Source organism: Elephantulus edwardii, unplaced genomic scaffold, assembly GCF_000299155.1.
Source record: "Elephantulus edwardii isolate Elephantulus edwardi_28Jun2011 unplaced genomic scaffold, EleEdw1.0 scaffold00055, whole genome shotgun sequence".
NCBI lineage: Eukaryota > Metazoa > Chordata > Mammalia > Macroscelidea > Macroscelididae > Elephantulus > Elephantulus edwardii.
In genome coordinates this window covers 16,519,896-16,547,539 of record NW_006399805.1, presented here as the reverse complement: position 1 = coordinate 16,547,539, position 27,644 = coordinate 16,519,896, and the positions used below count along the sequence as shown (strand labels likewise).

Below are 27,644 nucleotides of genomic sequence, written 5' to 3'. Positions count from 1 at the left end.
CTAAGCCAGGTAGCTGTAGGTGTCCTTCTCCCCATCCACTCGCTCCAGGTACTCCTTCTCGATCAGAATGTCAATGCATTTCTGGATGGCGTTTAAAGGGAGACAAACATTTACCCTCAGAACTGAGCCCCAGCAGTGGCTGCTGCTATGCTGCCCCCCACCTCCAGCCCGGCCCAGACACCACCACCCCGAGTGGTCTAGCACGGTGGTCAGGCAGCTGCGAGCAAAGTGTGATGCTGGAGCAGGAGCCAGGGACGTGGGGAGGCACCAAAACAAGGCAAGAACCACCGTGTGCACCCCGCAAATATTCTGAACAAGGTGGCAAGTCTCGTTGCCCAGGGCCGCCTGTGAACCCCAGTGGGAGTGTGTGCTTGTCTGTACCTTGATGACGGGGACCCTCGGCTTGAAGCGTGAAGACAGCTGCGTCAGCACCTCACCTAGCAGCTGCTGGTGTTTCAAGACCTTCCTCATCTTCATGATCCTCACGATGGCCGCCTGGAGAGGTGAAGGGGACCCCAGTGAGGGGCACAGAGGGACGGGGTGAAGGCAGAGCCAGCTGATCCCAGAAGCCTGTGGCCTCATGAGTGACCGAGCCTCCTAGAAAGGCAGTTTCGGGGACCCTTGGTGGTGCAGTGCTAAGTGCTGTGCTACAGGCTGAGGGCACTGGCTGGGACATCATGACAGTCCCGCCAGGTGACAAGGAGTCTTGAAGTCTAGTGACATTTTTGAATCCACAAGTACCAGCAGCCAAGGGGCTCAGGGGCAGTCTAGAGGGAGCCACACTGAGACAGAGGAGTTGACTTGAGCTGTGTGGTCAATGCTGCCCACAAGTCACCTGAATCAGAAGTTTCCGGTCTTCCTCGATGTTCTTGTGTGTCGTTTCCTGTTCCTGCTTCTGTTCGGTTTTCATTGGTACATTGATGTTGACCCTTAATTTTTTACTGTAAAAGAGATGCCATGTTAGTTACAGGTGGTGTCCCTCGTGTCCACTAGGCTGCAATCCCCTCTCCCCTAAGGACCTCAATTCTTCCCCTGTTCCCCGTGCTGTGTCAAGTGAAATAAAACAGGCCCCTGGACATGAACAAGCCCTGAGTTTCTAAGGAGGCACAGCAGTCAAGGAAACTAGTGAATGAAGAAAAAACCCAAGAACTCCAGAACCCTGGAGAAACTGGGCTGGAGGTGAGATCATGGTTCAGCCATCTGACTCAGGCCTCATGGATGCCCAGGCCCCAGAAGCAGGGATCCTGGGAAGGGGCTAGGGCCTCAAGGGTGTGGTCTGGCCCAGGGCCAGACAATAGCCTTTTCTTACTTTTTATAACCAAGATATAATTTTATTAAGGTATCTGGCTTCAATTCCACCTCATCAACATTTGCATTTTCATCTTCCAGGACCTGTAAGGAAATAAGTCATTACTACACAGCCTCAGGAAATGCCTTTCTCATAGGTGAGCATGGAAAGGGAACACATACCAGCAGCTTTGACTTCAGCAAAATCTGCAGGACCTGGGCCAGAATGTCCTGCAATTAAGAGAAAATATCACATTAGCAGGAGCATGTCCCAAGGTTCCAGCACCCACAATCCACATTGGCCACAGAAGACAATCACTGCTGGTGCAGGTAGATGCCCAGAGGAATTCAAGATGGTGTTGTCTGCAGTCCTTTGTTGACCCTCCAGCGATGACAGACCCTTGCTGGCTTCAACCCAAAGTAATGACAGAAGTCAGAAACCATGCCGAGAAGCGTCATCACCCAACACAGCACAGGATGTGCACCCCCACCTCCTACACCAAGACCACCAGCACCCCCACCTCCACCGTGACCAAGTGGCATTTATCTCAGGAATGCAGAGTTGGTTCAATGGGTGGAAATACAGCCCAGAAACACAGGAAATATATTTGACTAAACCAACACCCTTTCTGAACCACCCAATAAACTAGGAATAGAAGGGGCTCTTAACACGACAACAGGACACTGTGGAAAGGTACTGTTAACTTCCTAGTCAACAGAAGAAAACCGTAAAAACATATTCTTATGCTGAAAGGCAATGCAAGGCGCTGGTTCTGACAATACTGTAATGAAATTCTCCGCGGTCAAGAGAACAAGGGAGAAAGACATGAGACACTCAAACCCACCAAAGAACCATCCACACTTGGTAAGTGTGTAGCTTTATAAAGACATTCTTAAGAATCTATTCAGAAGTATCAGAACTAATAAAACTGAGCAAAGTTGCAGGATCCATCTGCCTGCCTGCAGACACCATCAATCAATGATCAGAAAAGGAAACTAGAAACCACTCATTTAAAATAGCATCAGAGGAACAAAATGTGTAGGATTAAGCCTGCATAGAAAACTAGAAAACACTGCTAACAGGAACTGAAGACCCAAGTGAACAAAAAGGTGTGTCCTATGTGCCCAGAACAGAAGCCTTACTAACTCCATGGTGACAGAGGCCAGGGTTCTGTGGGGTGGGGTTTGATGTCTTTGGACAACCTGGAGCGCTGCCCCTCAAGTTTATATAAAACAGCAGAGGTCCTTCACCAAGACAAGCTTTAGAAAGAACAAATCTGAAAGTCCAATATTTAAGCATAATCGAAAACAGTGTGATGCTGGCATAGGACATATATATAAACCAACAGATAATCCAGAATCCATACACAACCCCTGATTCTTGACAAGAGTATCAAGTCCCTTTAACAGGAACAACACATTGTTGCTCTTATGCACCACAAACTGGAGCTGACCCTTCAAGTGCAGAAACTGCAGGGAAGATATGACCCGGTGGAGTCTCTGACAGGATAGAACTCACATCAGCACCTCACATCACAAATAAAAAAGTCCAGGGATCTGGGAAGGGAGCTCTGGTGGCCCAGTGGCAAGAACCTACACAGTTCTCTGTGGGGGAACGATGGGTAATCTCTTGGGTGATTAATTGCCTCTGAAAACCCGCTGGACGGTCAGCTCTGACTCACTTGTACCCAACAGTGACAATCAATCAATTGGGAGACGAAAACCGTGAAATGTTAGGCATTTTTCTAGACATGACAACCAAAGTATAAGAAAAAACAATTTGGCGAGCTCTGGTGGCCTAGTGGCAAGAAGCTGCACTGCAATCCCAGAGGTGTGCAGTTCAAATCCACCAGATGCTCTGCTGAAGAAGGAGGAACAATTGCCTCCTGTACCAGTCAGATCTGATTTCACGGTACACACATAAAAAAATAATAAAAAATTTTTTTTTTTAAAAAAAAACAACACAATTTGACTTGTAAGTATATACAGACAGTGCTGGACAGGAAGACCCTGGAAGAGATGGATTGACATGGTAACTGGGGCAATGGAGGTTGGTGTGTCAAGAGTCAGGAAGACTGGCTCAGGACAGGGCAGGCTGCAGAGCTGCTGTGCACAGGGTCACTATGAGTCGCAGGCAACTTGACAGCACATAACAACAGTATACATCCAAGGGGATGGAAAAAATGTCCATACAAAACCATGAATATTGAAAGCAGCATTGTAGTGACCATTACAGTGACTGGAAAGAGCCCAATATTTATCAAATGCTGCACCCACACAGTGGACAGTTATCAAGTACAAGGAGGAAGCATGGAGCCACGGTTGTATTTGGATCAATCTGTGGAACAGCGTGCTGGGTCAGCCTTCAGAGGGCCACGGGGCAGCAAACCCACAGCCTGAAGCACTATGGCTGTGGGGCTGGAAGAGGCCAGGGTCTCCGAAATAAGGAAATGTCAGCCAGCAACTGACACAAAACATGACTATACTAAAAAAATCCTGGATCTGCATGCTTCCCAGTGGTGAATTTTGTAATTTGTGATTAAAAAAATTATAACAAAAAACCTTTTAAGAACAAGGGTAAGGAGCTGGAAGATCCAATGTTTGTATTCCCAGCTCCGGTGAAGGAGAGAAAGCAGGCCGTCAGGACTTGCATCCAAGTCCCCTGATGCCCGTCCAGCAGGCCTGGGAAGAGACGTACCATTTTGATCTGCGTGCTGTCGGTCAGCTGCTGGACGGTGTAGGCATCCTCTGTGTTGTACTGGAGCAGGATTGCCATCTGGAATGTGGATGCCTGTTACCCCACAGAGGCAAGAGGTGGTGGTTAAATTCCAGATCTAGGGCATCACCATGAGAGCTTCTTTATGAAACAAATTCTGAAGTGGACACAATGGATCAGGGGCCAGCTACTACCCTGTTAAGTGACCTTCCCACTGACAAATGTTCTCTGTGATGCACACGCCCCCAGCAGTCCAGAGGCCTCTTCAACCCCGTTGACGTGTTTGTTACACATGCAGTCACGCCCCCGCCCCGGTCTTCTGTGGGCACACAGATTTGTCCATCCTTCTAGTGTGGAGCAGCTGGTGGACTCAAACTTTATGCCTTTGAGATTATAGCACAGCTTCTTACCACTAGGTCATCACAGCTAACACAGTTTTCCAAAGTCCCTGTGCTGAGGACCACTGCAGCCAGGGGTCAGAGTGGGCCCTGTCCCCATCAGTGAGATGTGGCAGCAAGTGCAGCAGAGAAGTGGCAGAGTGGGACCAGAAGACTGGGGCAGACACTTGAGTGATCTGCTTTTGCATCACAAAGTAAAGTGGCTACTGTGGACACACGACACCCTGGAGTGAGAGCTAAGCATCTCCTGGGCACAAAGGCTGTTGGCAGCACTGGGTGCTTCAAGGCATTGGCTGGTGAACTGAAAGGCTCTATCTACCACCTGCCCAAGCAGAGCAGAGGTCAAGTTAAGGGCCAAGGGCTGTGGCCGAGAAGACCTGTCCTTACTGAAGAGCTGGGCCTCGAGGTGACCCTAAATGGTAACCTGCTCCTTTTCTAGCCAACTATAAATGCTGAGTGTGGTTTTGTGTGGCCACCAAGGTGGGTGAACGGAGCCTGTGTGCTTGTGAGTGGGTGCTGCTCCTTGTCACCTGTGCAGACTGACTGGCTGTAAGCCCCTCACAGGAGAGCAGCAGTAATGCCAGGCCTACGTGAGGGTGTGGGACGAGGCCCCTGGCAGGACCTAGAGAAGAGCCCACACTGGGTGGTGTGGCCCTAGATGGTGGTCCCTCCTGACTGCCGGGACAGTGACCCAATGCCCAGACACCAGCCCAGAAGAGGTGCTATATGATGACACAGGACAAGTGTCACCACGACTGCATGTCAGGACACTCCTGTGTGCAAATGTCTCCATCAGGCTGACAGCCAGCCTCCTGAACCATCTGTCTCTCGAGCCATCTGTGGCTTGTCACTGCAGCCACCATCTTTCCAGGGAAACCTCAAATGTTAAGGCAAAACAACACATGTGATGCAGAAAGAACAAACTCTGAGGAGCAGTCCTTCACTGAGATTGTGGCCTGCGCCCATGCTCGTCTCCTGTTAGGGGACCTCACCTGCAGCGTGTATCTGTTCTTGAAGCAGTTGGTTACTAACTCCCCCTTAGACAGCTGGTACAGCCACGTCAGCTTCCTGCCGCTGTGTCTGCTGGCGTAGAAGGCTGTGAACCGCTGGTAACTCCTCTCCAGCTGTGGAGGTGCAGGTCAGAAAATCTGTGCTCTGCCATCATAGGGACACCACACCTAACACCTGCCCTCAGCGTATGGCCTATTTGTGTGTAACATGACTCAAGATCACATGTGAAGCTTCAGTAAATCAAATGCGACCTGACTTGTAGGAAGCCATTGAGTGTGCACCCCAATGCCTGACCCCTACACAAGAGAACCTGCCATGCTTGTGACAGAACCCAGTCGGCATGGTGCCAGTGCCCGCCCACCCAGAGCAGTCTAGCCCTTGGTGGTCAGCAGTGTGGCCTCTGTAGGGTCCCAGTCTCCCCTGCCCCTCACCTCTGAGGGCAGCGCAAAGGTGCAGGACTGCTGGAAGGGCCACGACCCGGAGCTCAGGACCTGGATGCTGAAGTCCACTGTGGGCAGATGGGCTAGTCAGGGCTGGACCCACTTGTCCCCCAGAGGGCTCACTGACAAGGCACCAGTAACAAACTAATAACCATTTTTTACTTCCACCAGAAAGGCTTGTTCCAGAGCACCTCCTCCCCTTGCCGCTGGAACACGCCAGCAGGATATGTCCCAGTACTCACAGTCCAGGGGTTCAGAGTTGGTCAGGTGCTTCTTGAACTGCTCATTCAGGTCCTTGCTGACTCCAATGTCCTGGAACATGCGCTGGAGCTTGGAGGTGTACTCAAAGCCACAGGCTTGCTGGAATGTCAGAGGGAGTCCATCACTCCCCAGGCACCTGCATGCCCATCACTGCCGGATGCAGTGGTACACTGACACGGGCCCAGAGGCCCCAAGTCAGTGCAGTGGGTTTAGTTGGTGGCATTTGTTTATTGCTTTACTAAATTAGCAGAATTGTATTCTAGAAAAACCTGTTAACTACAGAATTCAGAAGGGATCAGAGTTCAGCAGGACCATTTAGAATAAGGACAAGGATGACCACAGCAGGATGTGGGGGGAGCACAGTCCAGGTATGCAGTCATCAGAGCAGCAGCTCCCATCAGGGTGGTAACACTATCCTACACACCGTGAGTGGCCACTCCACTCTGAGGAGGCCGTGCCCTATACCTACTGCCCCCTGGTGCAGCCATACCTTCAGCTTGGAGATCATGCTGGCCTCTGCATCATCGCTTGCGCTGTTCTGGTGTACTAGGCGCTTGGCCAGCATTTTTGCGTAGAACTTCTGGAACACATCTTTGTCCTCGATGTACTTGAATACAACCATCTAGTGGACCAACAGAGGACGTGCTGGTGTCCCACCAGGCACTCCCAGCCTGTCCTGCCCCCTGCCCGGGGATGGGGACAGCCCTTCACAGTGCACACATCTAGACTTAGTGCTGACAAGGACAGAGGTTCTGTCCCCACGTGGACAGACACGACCTGGACAGTCTCCCAGCATCAGCAATGGGTCCTGTGACCTCACAGGTGGCTCACCACTTGGTTCAGCGTGTCTTCCAGCTCCGCCTCTTCTGGATTCTTGGAGCTGAAATTTAAAAAAAAACACACAACAAAAAACAAAACAAAACAGTTTTGAAACTGGCAAATGTTTAATCAGCATGTACTGGCCAGCCAAATTATGATGCCTGACTGACTGGCACGTTGGGTCCTCTGACAGTGGTGGGAGCGAGTGGGCAGGGCACCCCCCCTGGCCGTGGCTACATCATCAAGCCCATCACGCACTCAGTGCTCAGCAGTGACCTGTCAGGACACCAAGGTGAGCAGCACCAACAGAAAGGATATGCAACTAGTTCTCAAAAACATTCTCAAGACGTTTTCCTTTAGGACATGAACAGAAGGGCTTTTGTTGCCACAATCTGCCTTTGGACAACTAAAACATACAGAGGTAGCTTTCTCTTCATGGTCTGAAAACTAACAACAGTGAAAGGTTAGATGATGTGCGGCATCCACATGTGTGCACGGTGAACGCTCTAGGACTAACTGACGGCCGCTGGTGACATGTTCACTCTGGTTTGACCTGAGGAAGTGGAGGCAAGCGTGCCAGCTTGATGAGGTTCTGCTACAACAGTGGGCACTGCCCCCACCAGGGCTGCAGCGAGAGCCAGAGTCTCCTGACCATCTCCTACACTGTGGGAACTGGTATGACCCAGGGCACTACTTCCTGCTGATGACAGATCCTGGGCCAAGGGCACAGGAGGAACCCAGGTCCTGCGTCTCCTCAGAAGTCACTGTGCAGCTGTGGGATGCACAGAAGGTGTGACACCATCTCTGCTCTTCTGTCTACAAATGGTGACTCTTCCAGGAGCACCCGTACCTTTTCTTGAGCAGGGAATCGCAGTACCGCGCCAGCAGCTCTGGGGACTTGCTGGAAGACTGTGCCATCTTGGTTACAGCGTTGTTGTTGATGAAGCGGCCGCAGGCCTACGGGTGCATGGGGTACTGTTAGAGGGTGCTGTGACCTCAGGAGCCTCAAATGAGCCCAGTGGTGCTAACCCACCTTATCCAGTGCTGCCACAAATCCAGCATCGTTGTTAAAGGCAGACATCACCAGGGCATTGTACTTCTTATGCACATCCAGTACCGTCTGCACATACATCTTTGGGTCCTAAGAGAAGGGGACAGCAGATGTTAGTGTGGGAGACCACACAGCACACTGGGGCAGCCCTGAAAGTAAGAGGCGTTGTTGACGGGAACATGGGCAATGAGGGGTTTGTAACACTCTGCTGGAAAGGAAGTCACTGGTAATGTTTCTTGTTACTCAAAACTAAGTCACAGAAACCACACATGTGAGCCTGACAGCTGTGTGCAGCCAGTGTGTGTCCAGCCCTGGCCCGCCCCGGTGCAGAACCACTCAGGACCTCTGTGTGCCCAGCTGCTGTGCACTGGGGACAAGCAGCAGAGGGGCTAGTGAACAGCAAGGGATATGGAGCCAGATGGGGAACATGGGGTCACCAGACCTGAAGTGCAGCCATGGGGATGGAGGGGTTCAGACGGGAGATGCCACATCACACGGGCAATAGCTCTGCTTTGAATCAGTCACTGCCCACGCAGGTGGAGGCAGGCTGGGAGGTCAGGGCCTGACCGGAGGTGAGGCAGGGGCAGGAGGCCATCTGGGTCCCGCACCCCTAGCTAGCAATGGAGACAGTCTGGGAAAGAACCGGGTCAGCCTGGAAAAGTCTCTGCAGAACCCGTGCTTCTGGCTAAGTCTGAGGTGCTGCTGGGGCGAGGGAAGCTGTAGTGGGGTGTCTGTGAGGGGCACAGTGCTAGCACTGTCTCTACTCCTGATGGCAACCAACCTTGTGGAATCAGAAAGGCCAGGCAGGCAGGCTGTGGACCGTGTCTCCACGGGTGACAGGCTGGGGTGACCTGTTCTGCAGCTGCTGAGTCGGGTCCACATGCAGCAGAACTGGAACTCTGGGCTGTGGCCTCCAACAGACCTGTCTCCTGAGGGGCCTCTGAGGGTGTTTGAACTGCTAACCTTCCAAGGAGTAGTGAAGTGCTTACCTGCCTGTGCCACTCAGGTTGTTGATAAAGCAGTGGACAAAAGATGACATGACAGACTCAGAACAAATGGACACCGGGGACCCACGCCTGTGTAGGGACGGAGGTCCTAGTTAACACCTGTGTCCACAAAAAGGGGCCCAACAGGTGGCCTGAAGTACGTGCGTGTGATGCATGTACAATGCAGATGGTCTATCCCGTGTGTGTGTGTGTGTGTGTGTGTGTGTGTGTGTGTGTGTGTAAGTGTAATTATGTGCTCCTGTCAGAACGTGTGCATCTGACCTTTGGCCCTAAGAACCACCAAGACGTCAGGATAACTCAGGTGAGGCTCTGCACACACCACGGGGAGTCCTGACCACTGGGCCTGCTGCCGCTCTGGATACTGTGTCCTTAAGACAGTCTAAGAGGTGGGTACTGTCGCCTCGTTTCTGTATGCCTGACGTTAGGGCAGCAGGTTACCCCCACTGGGAAAGGGAGATTGAGCGGCGGCCCCTGGGCACCCATGCCCGTGCCCCGCAGCACCTCAGACTGGAGCTGGAGTCTCCAGGTCCCTTGTCACGAGCCTGTTTGAGAATCTGAGACTTTATCAACCCTGGTGAGCCTCCAGCCATCTGTAAAGCTTGCGGCTCTGGGAGCTCAAGATATGTAGCCCCATTTCAGGGAGGCAACAACTCCCAGGACTTCAGGTGGAAAAGGCCCCTCCAGAGATCACCAGGCTCTGAAACCACTCAGCATGGATGGCCCAAGAACCCATCACCAAGTGCAACCCAAGCTGGGATGTTTTCTAGGCTGTGAGACGCCATCAGGAGCCACCTGCTCTATACCGGTGTCTGCCGACCATGGGAAAAGCCCTCAGCAGCGCTGGCCCATCCTGTGGGGAGCCTCTAGGGACCAGGCCCCTGTAGGACACACCATGTGGGGGTGGGGTGCACAGGCTAACACAGCACCTCAGCCTCTCCTGAGCAGCTGCCCTGTGAGTGGAGCTCCTGACAGGCACAGCCCAAGGCCGGGGGGGCGCAGTCCCACGAGCATCAGAGCCGTGTGGGAGCCCACGGCCAAGGAGCCAGAGGTACTCACGTTCAGCGCAGCCTCCCCACACTTCTCAATGGCGGCCAGACCCTGGTTGTGAATGTGCGTCTCCAGGAGCTTCTTGAGCTCCCCCAGACCATCCTGGATCCTGGACACCAGGTTGTACATGCGGCCCAGATCTGTGGAAGAGGAGTGTCTCAGGGGGGACGGGGCACCCCCACTGTAGCCTGTTCATGGAGAGGTGGAGCCCCCAATCCCCTCCATCCAGGTAAGGCTAGCTGCTCACTGTGAAGCGTAAATGAAGCAGCACTACTGCTGTTGTAAGTGCCACTGAGTCACCTGCGACTCAAAGACCCTAAATACAACAGCCCTAAACCCTGCTCTATCCTGTGTCAACCTCACTGTCTCTGACACACCTATCCTCTTTACCCAGTGACAGAATCAATCCATCTCATCGAGGGTCTTTCTCTCCTGCGCTGTCCCTCCACCCTCCCAAGCATGACGTCTCTCTCCAAGGACTGATCCTGCCTTGCAGCATGTCCAAAGTACATCAGACAGAGCTTCAGAATCCTTTCTTCCAAGGAGCAGCCTGGCTTCACCCTCTCCAGGACAAACTTACTTGTTCTCCTAGCAGTCCATGGTAGATTCAGTACTCTTCTCCACCACCACAGTTCAAAGGCACCAATTCTCCTTCTATCGTACCTAGTCATCATCCAGCTCTCTAATGCATAGCAAGAAATGTCAAAGACCACGGTCTGAATCAGGGGCACCTTAGTCTCCAGACTGACACTGTTGCTCCTCAGTACCTTGGAGAGGTCTCTGACAGCAGACTTTCCCAATGCAATTCGTCTTTTAATTTCCTGGCTTCCGGTACAAAGAATGTTGATTGTAGAGCCAAGCAAACCGAAGCTGTCAACAGTCTCTTCACCATCTATCATCTAATTGGCCAATGGTGAGAATCTTTGTTTTCTTCATGCTGAGCTTCAATCCACATTGAAGGCTGCAGTCCTTGACCTTCTGTAGCAGGCGCTTCAGGTCCTCCTCAGTTTCAGCAAGCAGGGTCATGTCATCTGCATAACGTAGACTGTTGAGGAGTCTTCCTCTAATTCTAATGCCACACTTCTCATAGAGCCCAGCCTCCCAGATAATTTCTTCTGCATACAGATTGGAAAGATATGGAGATAGGATACATCCTTGATGCACACTCTTCCCAATTTTGAACCATGGAGTATTTCCTTGCTCTGTTTTGATGACTGTCTCCTAGTCCAAGTATACACATCCAATTTCCTCTATGTATGAAAACCTCCCAAAGGAACAGAGAAAGAAACTGCAGAAGTGGCAGCAAGCACTTCTAGAGAAGATCACTTACATCTGAGGGAGCAAGCACTCACGGACTGATTTTTTTGAACAGAATAAATTTAGTGAGACTGAATATTCAGTGTAAGAACAAGAACGTCACGAATGGGCCTTCAAATGGGTATGTGTCAGGAATGTGATCACATAAGTGAGGCACAACTGACTTGGGGGGCAGCCTGGAATGGGGATCCAGGCTCCATCTCAATGCAATCAGAAGCCATTCAGTGCTGATCTGCTTGGGCATGTGTGTGTGACAAGGTACCCAGCTGTCCACCCCAAGTCCCTGCAAGCTGCTATTGGCCCCTCTTTTGATGCCTGGCCTGGCAGAACAGAGGCTTGGAGGTGGCTGGCAGCTCCCACACTTGCTGGAGCTTCTCCTTGAAGGAGACAGCTCCAACAGTCTGTCCACACCAGCAGTACACGGCATTCCATGGGAAGAGGCCGCCCTGCAGCCCCAGACACTGAGCTTTGAAACTGGGACAGGCTCACAGCTTGTGGAATATATTTATCAAAATGGCTTTCTAGTAAATTTTATACACAATGACTCTTGCTTCAATGCATTTGCTTTCTATTTGCAAAGAATTCCAATCTAGAACTTGAGAACTTTGTAACCTGGAACCAGACAATCGAAAGAAACACTGAGCAGTGCCTTCTGAATGACGTACAATTATCCTAAAAGTTAAAAACAAAGAAGCTCAAATCCTGGTTGGTGAAAATGCAGCAATACAGGGTGACAGCGACTATTACTGTCTCTCCGTGCACTTAGTGATGAGAAGTTACTGCTCTCATAACCAGAAAGCACGCCTGCCCTCTCCCCGAGGGCACAGGTGCTAGACCAGCCCATGGTGTGTGCTCCCTCCACGCTGGCTCCCCACCCCCGCCCCCGCTCACCTTCATTCTTGTCGGCGTCCAGCAGGTTCTGGAACTCGGTGTGGAAGATTTCCAGGTGCTTCTCAATGAGCACCTGCTCGCACTTGCGCGCCAGCTCGTCCTGTGTGCTCTCGTGCAGGTACACCTGGACGCGGCGCTGCTCCTCCAGGAGCCGGGCCTCAGCCTGCGGCGGCAAGGGGAGTGTTAGCCCATGGCAGTGTGGACCCTCCCACCAAAGACACGGCTTGAGGGTGTGCTGACCCTCTTGGCTATCAGATGGTCAGGAGCTACAAAGAAAAGCAACTGGCCTCCTCAGAACCTCAAGACCTGCCCCAGCACCTCCTGGGCCATCTGCCCACCTCTGAGCACACACCAGGGACACATGGGTGCAGAGTCACTGTCGCGTGGCGGACAGGGAGGCTTGAGGCCAGGAGACACAAGGACATCATCTCTTATCTCTTTGAAATAGCATCCAAGTCTTGTATAATTTTAGAGAAATTGGACAAAACTCAAGTGAGAGAATAAAGGTTTAGTCCTAAGAACACTTAAAATACAAAAGGCTGAGCTAACACATGGCGTGCACAGTCCTTGGATGCTATGTCTCTCTCTCTCACACACACACACACACCCACACCCCTGGTGTACAGTCCTTGGATGCTATGTCTCGCTCTCACACACACACACCCACCCACACACACCCACCCCACCCCCCCGGGCAGCAGGAGGTGGGAGGCCCAGAGCTGCCAGGGATGTCCTCCTCACCAATGTCAAAGCCAGGGCAGAGGCTTTTCTAAACATCTCAGAGCTACCCGTATTCAAATCATGTACAAGTGCTCTCCATAATGTGAAAAACTAGGAGCTAATAAGGAGCTAATTAGTAAATTAACACCACATCCATCTAATGGCTCTATCTAATGGAAATTGTTAAAAATGAAATGGAACACACAGAGATCGACATACTAGGCATTAGTGGGATGAGATGGACCAGCTTTGGCCACTTTTAAATAGATAATCATATGGTGTACTATGTATGCAGGGAACAAAAAATAAGAAAAATAGTGTTGTATTTATAGTAAAAAAGTCAATTTCAAGTTGTATCTTGAAATACAATGTTCTGCGTGATAATATCCACATGCATACAAGACGACTTGTTATCACAACTATTATTCAAATATATGCCCTACATCAAGAGCCAAAGAGGAAGATACTGAGCATTTTTACCAAATCTTGCAGTCCAAAATTAACAGAACATAGAATCAAAATACATTAATGATAACGGGTGACTAGAATGCAAAAGTAGGAAGCCGTGAAGAAAGAATAGTAGTTGGAAAATATGGGCTTGGTGATGGAAATGCAGCAAGAAAGAAAATGATTCAATTTTGTATTTATAATAATTTATTAATTGTAAATACCTATTTTAAAAGACACTAACAACCACTTTATACATGGATCTCACCTGAGGGGCTGCACAGGAAGCAGACTGACTACATTTGTGGAAGAAATCATTGGAGAAGGTCAATACTGGCAGTCAAAACAAGGCTGAGGCAGACTGTGGGTAAGATTATCAATTAACTCATACACAAGTTCAAAAGGACACACACATAAAAAAAAATTAAGTAATTAAGTCCACAGGAACTAAGAAATGATCTTGAATCAATTCCATCTCAATTTCATGATCATCTTAGTAATAAGTTTGAGGCACTGAGCACCAGTGATGGAAGACCAGAAGAGTTGTGGGATGATACCAAGGATATCATCCATGAAGAAAGCAAAGGTCATTACAAAAACAGAGAAAGAAAAAAATCTTAATGGATGTCAGAAGAAACTCTACGATTGTACTGTAGTGTCGAGAAGCCAAAACAAAAAGAAAACATGTTGAGGCGAAAGAGTTGAACAGAAGATTTCAAGGACAGCTCAGGAGGACAAAGCAAAGTATTAGAATGGAATGTATAGAGAGCTGGAATTGGAAAATAAAATGGGAAGAACGCTCTCTGCATTTTTAAAGCTTAAAGAACTGAAAAACAAATTTATGCCTCATGCCATATTGATATATACTATGGAACTATCTCGAATGACCCAGAAAGCATCAAAAGAAGATGGAGGAATACACAGAGTCACTGTACCAGAAAGAATTGATCGACACTGAAAAATTTCAGGAAGCACCATATGAACAGTTGTCAAAGGTAAAAAAGGAGAAAGTAGAAGCTGCACTGAAGGCACTGGCAAAAAAAATAAGGCCCCAGGAATTGATGTGATGCCAAATGACTTGTTTCAATTAACAGATACAGCCTTGGGTGCACTCACCAGTCTATGCCAGGAAATTTGGAGGACATCTGTCTGGCCAATGGATTGGAAGAGATTCATATTTGTTCCCATTCCTAACAAAGGGGATCTGACTGAATGTGGAAACGAACCTTACCACTGATATCACATGTGAGAGAAATACTGCTGGAGATCATTCAAAAATGGTACATAGACAGGGAACTGGCAGAAGTTCAAGCAGGATTTAGAAGAGACCGTGGCATCAGGGGCATCACTACTGATGTCAGATGGATCTCGGCTGAAAGCAAGGAATGCCAGAAGAATGTCTATTTGTGATTTACTGACTATGCAAAGGCATTTGACTGTGGATCTTAACAAGCTGTGGCTGACACTGAGGAATAGAATCCAGAGCACTTGACTGTGCCCATGTGGAACCTCTACCTGGACTTGGGAGCCAGTTGTGCAAGCAAAGCAGGGGAGCACTGCATGGTTTGGAACTGGGAAGGGAGTGCGCCAGGGTTGTATTCTCTCATTATACCTATTCAATCTGAGAAGTGGGACTCGATGAGGAATGCGGCATGAGGATTGGAGGCAAACTCATCATAACCTGCGTTATGCAGATGACATAACCTTGCTTGGTGAAAGTGAGGAGGACTTGAAGCTCCTGTTGCAGAGGGTCAAGGAATACAGCCTTCAATACAGATTGCATCTCAATGTCAAGAAAACAAAGATTCTTACCACTGGACCAATAGGTAGCATCATGATGGATGGAGAGGAGATTGAAACTGTCAATAGCTTCATCTTGCTTGGATCCACAATTAACACCCTTGGGACCAGCAGTCAGGAAATAAGGAGATGCACTGCACTGGGATAATCTGCAGTTAGGGACCTTTTCAAATTATTGACGAGTAAAGATGTCAGTTTGAGGACTAAGGTGCGTCTGATTGAGGCCATAGTCTCAAATTACTTGCTATGCATCTGAGAGCTGGACAATGAATAAGGATGACATTAGAATTGACACCTTTGACCTGTGTGTGTGTGTGTGTGGAGAAGAGCACTGAACTATGGATGGCCAGAACAAACAGATTTGTCTTGGAGAGGGTGGAGCTGGGGTGCCCTTGGAGGCAAGAATGATGAAGCTTCGCCTCACATACTTTGTTCATGCTCCTTGGAGAAGGACATGATGCTGGGAAGTGTGGAGGGTTGGCAAAGAGGATGAAGACCCTCAACCAGGTTGAGGTCACATGGTGACTGCTGCAATGGGCTCTTATGTGACAGGAAATGCGAGGATGGTGCAGGATAAAAAGCAGGGTTCAGAACTTTTGTTCATGGGGTCGCTGTGAGTAGTACTCAACTCGACAGCACCTAACAACAACCATGACCACCACCGTCTAATGGAATATTGTAATCCACTAAAACACAGAGAAAATAGGTTCATGTAACAACGCAACTCAAAATCTTCAACTGCCTAATTTCTGCCATTCCTCACCCTGGGGAGTGTGTCCACCCTGCAGGGGCAAAGCAGTGTACATGGACACGTGTGCACTCAATGTGGACACACAGTAAAGGGCTCCTGGGCACCAGACCCCAGTGTGACAGGGAAGACGAGAGGATCATAAGCTCTGTTCACTCTTGCGGCGCCCCTGCCAGGGCCCAGTCCACACATGTCTCACCTCTGGGAGGGTTGAGCCTACCACTGACCGCTCCTGGAGGGCTCCCTCCACACCCTGCTCCCCTGCAAGCACTGTAACCCCTTGTTGATGAGGATCGGTGGTGTTGCTGCTGCCTTGTGTTCAGGTGGAGGGGGCTTCTCCCCTCTGTCTGCAGACACAGGGGCCTCTTTGTATGGCCAAGAGCAAGAGGCTCGGACACCCACCCACTCAAGTGCTGCACAGTGCTGTGTACAGGCCCCTGTGCTAGGCTGCAGGCCATGCTACCCGGCTGGGCCCCTGCAAACATGGCAACGCCACATGTACCTTTTTCATATACTCAGTGACGGGATTCTGCTGCAGGAATTCAGTGCTTTCTCTTGTGTAAAATCTCTCTGTGTCAGCCAAAAATTGAGACTCAAAGGATTCTTTGTAGACGGTCAGCGTAGGACCCTTTGCAAATGCGTCATCTTCGTTTAGTCCCAACTCCACTGAAATAAACACAAATTGCATTCAATCACCAGTTCACTTCTCTGTCATGTTTAACAAAATACTGAGGAAAATCTATCATTCACAGCAGTAAAATGTTACTGTTTCAATACAGGCAAAAGGTATTTGGAACAGAGATGTGGGCAGTTCTGACCCAGGTCTGGGCAGCCTCAGACTGACTGACCTCTACTGAGTAGACAACTTTCATTAGCAGAGTAACTGAGCAGAGAAACAGCATCAATCATGGTAACAACCAACCAGGACGTGAACAGAGAGTGAGGATGTCACACACGTGGTGTGGGGACTGTAACCGGGAACAAGTGTGGAAACACTGACAACAGGAGCCTAAGCTGCTGTGTCAATTTTCACTGAAAACAGAGTAAAATTCTAACAACAAAAGTGGATTTCTAGTTATCAATCAGCTCCAATAGTGTGCTTGCAGCCCTACCTAAATTCACATCCACTACAGATCATAGTCAGGAGCTCCCGTGGCCTAGAGGCAAGAAGCTGCTTGCAATCCCAAAGGCATGTGTGGGAGAAGGATGGGCAACCGCCTCCCGGGCAATTAGCTGCCTCTGGAAACCTGCCAGCAGGTCAGCTATGGGTCGGCTCTGACTCTGTGGTACACAATAACAACAACACCGCTCATAGATCAAACACTTTACTGTGAGATGAGGAAGGAAAAAATTCAAACACCTGTCTCATCAAAATGAACTCAAAGGGTCAAAACAATGTATAGGAGGGTTGAAATAAAAGGGTCGTGCCGAGGAGACTGAGGCACTCTAGGAATGCTCACAGTGTTCTCGACAATATCCACCTAGTTCAGTGTGAGCCTGGAAACGGCTCTGCCACTCGCTGTGAAAATGGAATAGATTACCGTAGGACTGCACAACTCCACTGATCAATCGTGTGTTGATGGTTTCACCGTTTCTTTCCTTTTCAATGAGTTTTAAGACAGCGTTTGTTACCTTTAGTTAGAATACAAGAAAAATATGAGATGCATACATTACAGAGTGCAGTATATACCATAGTACTACAGGAGCTGTTAAACATCCAAACCCACTAAACAGAAAATTAGAATTAACTACTGACCCATAACCAAGCAGACAAACGCTTAGAAGTCAAATTTGAGAAGTACACTCTGACACATATGCACATTATCACAAGTACCTGTTTATTCAATGGCCTGAACAGACAGTCTCTCCAAGTCACCAACGCAAGCTGGAAAAACAAAGCAGGTCACGTATAAAACATCCCTGCTTCTCTGGGTTTCAAGGTGGAAGCCGTAGAGGGACTACTCAGTCAGCATCTCCAGGTGGTAACCAGATCCTTTTGTTACTTAGCTGAGACAAGGGCATCTAGGCACTGGTGTCCACGCGCTGCCATCTGAACGTCTAAGGTGAACCAGACTTTAGGTTTAAGGAGCACCATTAGCTCAAAGAACATGGGGCAACTGTGCTCTTGACTGTGGAGGCTGGGTCACTGTGTTATGTCTTTACAACTGAGTGGATGCAGTTTACTGTACGTAAATGACTCCTCAATAAAGCGGATTTATTTTGAGTATCCAAGATCACAGGGATGTGGTGGTCTTTTTAAACTGATGAAGTGGATTGCAGTAATTTATATAGTTCCTAAAATATTCTATCTTAGAAATGTTTCCAATCCTGTCACATTTATTTTACTTTTAAAGCATATTCCCTTGACCTGTTAACACCAAAGATGATGTTGGTTTCACTTCCAGTGTATATCCATACATTCCAGTAAGCAACTGTGCTGTGAGGTGGGCACTGTCGCTGTGGTGTGAAGCAGGTGGGTGCTGTCATCAGGGTGTGAGGTGGGCGGGCACTGTCACTGTGGTGTGAGGTATGAGGTGGGCAGGCAGTCACCGGGTTGGAAGGGGAAAAGCATGATGGAGAATCTGTTACATCTGTTCAAAGGATCCCAGCCACAAAGTAGGCAGCAGGCATTCTGAAGCCTGCGCCTTGGCCCAGTTCTTATGCTGGGGCGTCCTTGGTGTCAGGGCCAGGGTAGGCACAAAGGAAGGGGCACCTTCGCCTCAGATCAAACTATGGAGGAGAGATGTCCCTGTCGGTTAGAGCGAGGCTGCCTTTGTTCCTCACCAGAAACACTGGAGCACCACCCACTGATGAGGGGTAGCTACGGAGGCACACCTGCTGGGGGGAGACCCCGTTCAGAGAAGGCCATGTGTCTCAGAGACCCTTACTGAGTAGATCTCGTAGATCCCCTTCCGCCCTTCGTCGCACTCCCGCCGGACCCAGTGTCGGTTGAGGTAGGCACAGATCCCGTTCAGCACTTTGCTCGAGAACCGGTAGTCTTCCCACTGCTGCGTGTAGAACTTGAGGACGCTCTCGTCCATCAAATCCTCTCCATCCTAGAACACATCAACTGAGGCTTTAAGATGACTAATGCGTCGTCACAGAGGAGTCAAACATTAATCAAGAAGTTAACCCAAGTTCCCACAAAACACAGCTCTGGCAATAAGGCCAAGGCCAGGACTCTGACGAAAATCTTTTCATCTCCAACTACACTGGGCAAGATGGTGTCCACGGGCCCCACACACGTATTTCCAAGAAGGGTTCTACCCCGGAGCCCAGCCCAGCTGGCCAGATGACCTAAGAAATGGCTGTGCACTCTGACACAAAACTGAAGATTTCAGCACACGCTCCTAGCGTGAAAAGATTCATTAACTTCAAACACTAGACAAACACAACATGGTTAATAATAATAATAATAAAAAGTATAATTATGGGATAGGTTGTAAATAACAGACCGGTCCCGTCACCCTCCTGGCGGGTAAAAGCACCAATCAGTCACAGCTGGCATGGGGATCTGGCATTCTCAAGTCAGAGTCCTCCCACCCTGCGTGTTTTTGCTGTTGTGTTTTAAATGTGCAGGATGTGGTAAGCCATCTTACCTTAAGAAGGTTTGTCAAGTAATTCTTCAGAAACTCCTTCAGTCGCTTGTACAGTTCCAAGCCAACAAACTGGGCACCCCCGGGCGTCTGGCCCTTCTTGGCCTTGGAGGGAGGGACGCCTGCTCCACGCGCCTGGTTCGACTGGTGCACGCTGGTACAGTAGTTGTACACATGGCTGGGCGGGTGGTCAAGGAAAGCAACACGTACAGCTGGACGGAAGTCAGCAGGACACACACCAAGAGAAGCAGGGTAACAAGGGTGGACACCAGAGCCCACTCCCACACCAGCAGAGCCCATGTTCTGGGTCCTCGCAGCATGAAGCGAGCAGGTGGGGGTGAACCTGCAGGAAGAGAGAAGCTCAGGGGTCCTGGGAGACTGACCCTGGGGGGAAGTGGCCGTGAGAGGACTTTACCAATGGGTTGCTGGGAAGGTTATAAAGAAAAAGAGGAGCAAAGTGATTCATTTTATTCCGTCTAGATGATGAACAACCATCCTATGAACACAGGCAGAACGCTCCCTACAATGAGTGTCCTGGTCCAGAGGGAGTCCAAGAGCGCTCACAGTCATCTGACCAAATTCTACTGAGAAATGAGGGCATCAGTGACCACACCCAGTGGTGTGGGCAGGAGTCAACTGGCCGAGGCCAGTGACCACCTCTCTGCCAAGTCTGTAAAACACTGATCCAGCTGCATGGATACTGCTAGGATAATGGACAGAAAACACATGGAAGCCAAGTCCAAGAGAAACAGACCAAAACGCAACAACATGTAAAAATGCACAGTAGTACTTTAAATCAGAGATCACTCTACAAAGGGCATTAAGGCTTAAGACTATGTCAAAATGTCCTCTATATGCTAAAATAGAAATATATTAAAAATTGGGGCATGAAAGCAGAAATGAACACCCAAGGAAGTAGCAGCGACCATGCCATGGGTGGCCAGTGGCCAGTGCCCAGAGAACAGTGCCATGCTTCAGGCTGTGTCCAGTCACTTCACGACTGAAAGGAATTCAAGTGCAGAACAAAGCTGAGTGTAACAGCACCACCTTTGAGACCCACTTGTATCCAAACACTGAACTGTGTGCTCAAAGCTGTGGCAGGTGTACCAAACCCGCTTGGTGGTAGCACGTGCCAGGGTGTCTGAGCCTGCGCAGTCCTTCAAAGTCCAGCTCCTACAGGCCAGGCACAGACCTCCCATAGCTCACAACTGCAGCTGAGAAAATTTCAACTTAAAAAATTAGTTTCAACATTTTCAGAGGGCTCCAAGTAAACACACTCAATCAAGCATAGAATAACGCACAGCGGTATAATAAAAACAGCTTCCCAAGATAATCTTGTAATAATTTTTGTGGGCTCTCAAAGATAATTTAACAACTGCAAAGTTTATTTATATTATTAGATTAGTTCAAAGACTCTACAGTAGAATACTGATCAAAATGTATGAAATGTGGAACAAAATTTAAATTTCTCATGTAATCTAGATGTTAGGAAGTCAATGATGGTAGAGGAATCTCTGAAAGTATTGCCCTGAGATAATCTTGAAACAAAATATCCCAAATTCATCTGACTGCATGGATCATAAGAAATTATGCCCAACATTGAGAAGAATGGGGATTCCAGAACACTTAATTAGGCTTGTGCAAAATCTAAACCTGGACCAAAAGGCTATTAGGTGAACAGAGCAAAGAAACTGTATGGTTTAAAATTAAGAAAGGTAAAGTGCCACACTGCCTTCCACAGTGGTTGCACCATTTTACACTCCCACCAATAGGGAATGAGGGTTCCAATTTCTCGACAACCTCACCAGTACTTGTTGTCTGCTGCTCTGCTGAGCTTCGCTACTGTTACGGGGTGAGATGATATCTCAAAGTTGTTTTGATTTGCATCTCCCAAACAGATCTAAGCACACCAGGTTTACTGCTGTGCTGTCACAACAGCAACGAGATGGAAGCAATCCAGGTGCATATCAACAAATGAATGGATAGAGAAGCTGTGGTATAGCCACACAATGGAATACTATGCAGCACTGAAAAACAAGGACCGCATCATGTATTATACAAACTAGGTGACTCTGGAGGTCATTATGCTGAATGAAATATCTCTCTGTCACAAAAGGACAAATACTGCATAATGCCACTGTTATAAAAGAAGACTGATATGGGGGTTGGGGGAAACGAAGAAAAAAAAAAGAGGGGATAAATAAGAAAAACTGCATTTAAATAGTTGAGGGAAAGAACTGTCTAAAAGAAATATATGATCAGGTCTTCTTTGCATGGCAACAGTCCAGAATAAGAGATACATAGCAAAGTGGACTTGGGGGTAGGGAGGGAAAGGAAATAGTGCAACAATGAAAAATCTTTTCAAAGAGAAAAGCGAATGTCAGGGGAGGAAGCTGGAAGGAATATGTGCAACAATGAATAAATGGAAATCCAACTTTTCTGTAAACTTTCTTTAAAATATTAATTTAAAAAAATTAAGAAAGGTATGCATCAGGGTTGTATCCTTTCTCCATACCTATTTAATCTGTATGTTGAGAAGATTATTCAAGAAACATAAGAGTCTGTGAAGAAGAATGTGGCTTCAGGATTGGAGGAAAACTCATCAATAGCCTTCAATACAGATTGACTCTCAAGGTCAATAAAACAAAAATCCTAGCCACAGGACTGATAAACACCATCATTATAGTTGGAGAATAGACTGAAACTCTCAGTGACTTAATCTTTCTTGGATCCACAACCAATATACTTGGTATAAGCAGTCAGGAGATCAGAAGACACTTGACACTAGTAAAGTCTGTAGTCAGGGATCGCTCCAAATGATCGAGGAGCAATGAAGTCAGTCTTAAGACTAAGATGTGCCTGATTGAGACCACTTGCTATGCATTATCTCAGAGCTGGACAGTAAGTAAGGATGATAGCAGAACTGATGCCTCTGAATTGAGCTGCTGGGGTTGAGTGCTGAATATTCCATGGACTGCCAGGAGGACAGTCAGGTATGACTTAGAGGAAGTACACTTAGAGTGCTCCTTGGAGGCAAAGAGGATAAAGCTTCGTCTCTCATACTCTGGAGATGTTCCTAGGAGAGGTAATTCCTTGGAGAGGGATGGCAAAGGAGAGGAAGACCCCCAACCAGGTGGTCTGACACGGTGACTTCAGCAACAGGCGTGAGGGTACCAGAGATTGTGAGAATGGCACAGAATAGGACAGGGTTCTGATCTGTTCATAAGGCTGCTATGAGTCATACTCAACTAGATGGTACTTAACGATAACAACAAAGTCATCTTAAAACTAAATGTTGACGCCAACTAAACTGACTCCAACTATGAAACCCGAAGTACAAAAGACTGAGCCCTTGTCTGGTCCTGAAGCATCCTCACAGCCTCTGCCTGACCACTGCAGCCCCACCACTTTAGCCACATTACCATGTCGATCCAGCCTGCTGATGAGAAAGGTGCTGACCCTCTACCTTTTTAAGCGTAATGTCCTTTACCATGGACTGGCTCCTTCTGATAACATGCCCAAAATATATGAGGTGAATTTGTATTATCCTTGCCTCTATTAAAAATGTGTCATAAGCATTTCACCTGTTAAGATCTATCTAGAAGGGATCAGACAGACAACAGCAAAAAAGATTAGACGGAAAACTTAGAGATGGTGACTCTGTTCAAGAAAGAAGAGGCTCAGAAGAAGGCTGAGAAGAGCTGCATAATCTGAAGTGTATGGTCAGTGTCACAGGATTATAAAGGCAGAAACTGCTGAACTGGTGTATGTCTTACTGAGTATATTCTCAAAACCAACAAAATAAAATTAATGTATACTAAATATAAATATGTACACAGAGAGAGAGACACACACACACACTGTCCCCCACCAGGCCAAAAAAAGAATTTTCCAAATATGTTTAAGATTTCCATTTGAAATTGGCATAAGAGAATAATAAATATGAATACAGAATATTTTACAACACATGCTGTACACTGAAAACCCACTCTGCCGGATTCCCTTGCAGGGTACCTCCCGTGACAGGACAGGTGTGCGACTGGCCTGAGCCTGTACCTCCCTATGCCAGGGATGATGTTTAGAGATATGCCCAGCACTTCGGCTGCACTCCGATCTCCTTGTTTGGTTCCATGGTTAAGACACGCTGGAGAGCCTCTGGGACCTACTGCCTTGCAACCTCCCACACTGGCTCGAACTATTCCCTTAAAACTGGACTTTGAACTGCGTTGGCTAGTCAGTAAAAAGTGACAGCAACAAAGTTGCTAGGACAAAAGAAACTCAATTATTTAAAAATTTGGGCCGGATGCCAGTGTGGCTGGATTGTGAACAACTAGTTTGATGTCCTGGCACGGGAGACAGGGCACACAAGGGAGCCCCTGGAGGAGCCAGGATTCTGCCAGGACTTGCAGAGTGACACATATTCAGGAGGGGCACTGACCCTGAGCTGGACACCACTCCTTCTGACTCTGCTGATCAAGAGAACTGCTTGCTATGCAATGTGCATGCTGCCCTTTTCTTCTGTTGTTTTAATTATACTAGTTTAACTGCCCTTGTTAAGAGGGGGTCAATCTGAACCTTTCCTCTGAGTCTTAATTCTTTTGGTCCAATTGGCCAGAACTGACCAGAAAAGAACAGATCTGAAGCTTTATGTTAAAACTTTCAGCCTCACTGTAACCAGGAGCCTAGCTTTCTTTCTCTGCGAACTTCCTGACCTTTGGAGTCTTGTTTCCAAAGTCCAGACAATCATATATGTGAGAATGGTCACATTTACAAAAGTAAGGAAAACTTTTGTGTGTTTAGGTTTATTTGACACGAGCCATGCTTGTTAGGTGAGCAAAACAAGCTCAGCAGTGAAAGGCTAGAGACAGAAATGCCTAGCCACTTCTTTGGGGGAACATGGTACATCAGTAACCAATGGTGGCAAGAATGTGCATTCCTGCTGTGGGATCTGGCTTTCTATTGGACTGGGAATTTCCATACGGTTCAGAGAACAGGGTGCCAAGGCAGGTTAGAGAGGAAGGCCACTGAGTACCCTGTGGTTACACAGCCACAGAGGACAAGGCCATCCTGGGACGTGAGGACACCAGTGTCTGTCCTGGTGTGTGAGGACACCAGCAGACACCAAGAGATTGGGCCCTGGAGCTCACCGTGCACCACCTGAACTGGCAGAAGAGGCTGTAAAAACAACATGACAGCAGAAATTAAACCCCATATCCAGGAGAAGGCCATGTCCAAGCAGACTGCCAGGCTGGGTCAAGGAACAAGGGGCAACAGAAAGAGGAACCCTAGGTCCTTGGGCCCTTTGCACAGCTGCCTCAGCTTCCATCTGTCTACCCTTCAGCAGTGCGTGGCCCCTGTCACACCTTCACTCCGGCAGAGTGGAGCATCTTTCTCACAACAGGACTCACACGATCCTCACTGACCACTGTCTGAAGAACTAAAGAAAGACATGTTAAACTTCCAAGAGTATGAATGTGAATTGTGGAATAGTCAGCCCACGTACCTTGATGGATAAAGAGAGTTAGTGAAGGCCTGACATTGATTATTTTTCAAAGTAACCTGGGGCTAGGGTGGAAGGCAATTAAAAAAAAATCAATCAAGAATGAAAGAGATTCTTACAGGGCTCATGAAAACATAGCAGTTACAAAAGAAAAGTCCAAGAGCTTGTTTCATAATAACAATCCTTGTCCCCAAAGTTAAGTGCTGATAAAAGCTTGCCACCAACCAAGTATTTCATTAAAATTTCTAAAATATGCAATCATGGTTCAATGTCAAATGAATATAGCCTTCTTTAAGACACCTGACTATTCAGTCACCTACCTTACTCAGAATGACATCTGATAGTGTCCAAAATGGAAATCCACCTGTAAGAGGAAAAGCTTCCCACAACTTTTGTTCTCAAAAATAAGGAGACATGGATTCGGAAGATAATTTCGAAAGGTTCACAAATGTTTTTCATGGCAGCAGAATTACTGATGAATGTGCATATGCAGCTGTGACTATTTTTATGATGTTCTGATATATGTCACAAGACACAACAACTCAGACAGGTCAGCTAACATTAACAAGCTACAAACATCTTCAGCAGTTAATGAGAGCAGAGTGGTGGAGCCAATCTCCGCATCTGGGTTCAGACACTGTGAATCACAATGGGAGGAGAATGCCCATTTTTCTCCCAATGAAAAATCTTGCTGGTGGATTAAACTACCTGTGGGTTACACACACGGCTCCCATTTCTGACAGCTCAAATCTTCTGATCGTAAGGTTACCACCCAGGTGCCTACCTACTTTTAGTAAAGAGATGCCTGGGAACAGAATCTCTGTGGACACATCTCAGTCTTACATCAGGTGTTCTCAGTCTATACAGCATGTGCTCCTGGTCTGTAGATCAGAATGTGACCCAGTGCCCTGTCTCACCACCACAGTGCTTCACTTTTAGCAGCTATGTAAAAAAAAAAAAAAAAAAATTTAAAATAAATAAATAAATAAAAAAGCCATTCCTAGAAAAGCAAAATCCTCTTATCCTTCAATGTATTCTATGGAGCACAGGGTCCAACAATACTGCTAAGTATACATAGACCCAAGAGAAAAGCACTTAGAACCTGTACGTGATGGTCTATTCACCACAGTCAAATGGACGAGCCCAACATCCAGCATCAGAAAGGAGATAAGCAAAAAGTATAATAATACAATGCAGATGAGAAAAGCCAGTGGGAGAGTACACCACACAGTTTCATTCCTACAAGTGTCCAGCAGAAAGCGGAGTGGCCCGGTGGTCAGGGAGGGGACCTGGGAGGAATGGGGAGGTGGCTGCTCACCGAGAAGTCTGTTCTAGCTGACGAAGACACTCTAAGCCGACTGGCTGACAAATGCCTAATGCTATGAATACACTAGGAGCTACTGGTATGTCCATTATAAACAACATGTAAATTATAGCTCAACAAATCTGTTACAAGAAAAAAAAAAGGTTTCATGGTGTGTTAAGTGTGCATGTCTCTGTGCACACACAGAGATGACTCCTGAGCAACAGAGGTCTGAACTGCGAGTGGCCAAGTGACAGGACATTTTCTTCCTGCTGCTACTGGGGTGGGAAGGTCAGCACTCAGGAGTGTTTGCTCTCACGGCTGCCTGGCACTTGTGCTGAGGTTTCTGATTGCACGTGAAGCTGGCATCCCAAACTCCTGTCCTGTTCTAGGGTCCACAAGACACGAGCACAGGAATGCACATATACAAGCAATACATTTTAACCACATTCACTAAGATGGACATATAATACCGTAGCTATTGCCATTATTAATGTGAATTTATCAGAGACTATCACACAACCATATCTGGTAATCACTGTTGCATATTAAAGATCGAAGCTTAAGGGACTTTGAAACTCCTGGAATGAGCATACCTAGCAGCCTATACTCTCTAGTCAGTTTAGCTTTCGTTTCAATAGCCAGACTCAGCTGTACGCACAGCGAGAAGGGGCCATGGACAGTAGTGAGGGGCATGTGTGTGCTTGGCACTACCCGGAAGAACCTATGCAGCGACAGAGCGTCTGATGACAAGCGCCTGAGCCCTGAGAGAGGCTGATGCAGCTGAGGAAGTGACGTTCATTATGAACTCCTACTATCTCCAACCTCAGCAGCCACTGTAGCCTAGGCTGTGGAATGGAAAAGACAGCTAACTGTGGTGGCCTAGTGGTAACGAAGCTGTGTGGCAAACCCAGAGGCACATGGTTCGAATTCATCAGCTGCTCTACAGAAGGATGTGCCATCTCCTCCTGTGGATTAACTGCCTCTGAAAACCTGCTGCAGCATCAGCTATGGGTTGTTTCTGACTCTACAGCGCAAAGCTGGAAAGGAATGCTGTGGTGGCAACTGCAGGAGAGGTGGGAGGCACACGCATGGAGTGCAGTACGGAGTGACCAATACCTGGGCCATGGAGCCCCAGAGGATACGTGTAGAGTTCCATGTACCTGGACTTGGCCATGCTCTGCCTGGTGTACACCTGCTGGATCCCAGCTCTAAGATCATCCCAGATCTGGTCCAGGCCAATCTGCTTTAGCCCGTGGGGGTTCTGGCTCCTGTTTGACGACAT

The 27,644-nt window shown here is 48.1% G+C and overlaps 1 protein-coding gene across 1 annotated transcript; it reads right to left on the bottom strand.

Moving 5' to 3' along the window:
• CUL1 (cullin 1) lies at window positions 1-27,644 on the bottom strand. The gene is made up of 21 exons (XM_006887185.1): window positions 27,505-27,644; window positions 19,560-19,734; window positions 18,849-19,016; window positions 17,795-17,845; window positions 17,502-17,592; window positions 16,463-16,626; window positions 12,246-12,408; window positions 10,047-10,177; window positions 7,966-8,073; window positions 7,783-7,889; window positions 6,945-6,993; window positions 6,604-6,735; window positions 6,095-6,212; window positions 5,844-5,920; window positions 5,394-5,525; window positions 3,986-4,078; window positions 1,471-1,518; window positions 1,310-1,392; window positions 836-941; window positions 382-495; window positions 1-81 (listed from the first exon to the last, which is right to left on the bottom strand). The coding sequence occupies exons 1-21, from the start codon at window positions 27,642-27,644 to the stop codon at window positions 1-3; spliced, it is 2,331 nt and encodes a 776-aa protein (XP_006887247.1).

Coding starts and splice junctions, on each gene's coding strand:
- CUL1 (XM_006887185.1), bottom strand. CDS start 27,644: ATGTCGTCAAACAGGAGCCAGAACCCCCACGGGCTAAAGCAGATTGGC. Junction 6,736..6,944: donor AAGACACGCTGAACCAAGTG/GTGAGCCACCTG, acceptor TTGGTCCACTAG/ATGGTTGTATTCAAGTACAT. Junction 6,213..6,603: donor GCATGATCTCCAAGCTGAAG/GTATGGCTGCAC, acceptor CTGACATTCCAG/CAAGCCTGTGGCTTTGAGTA.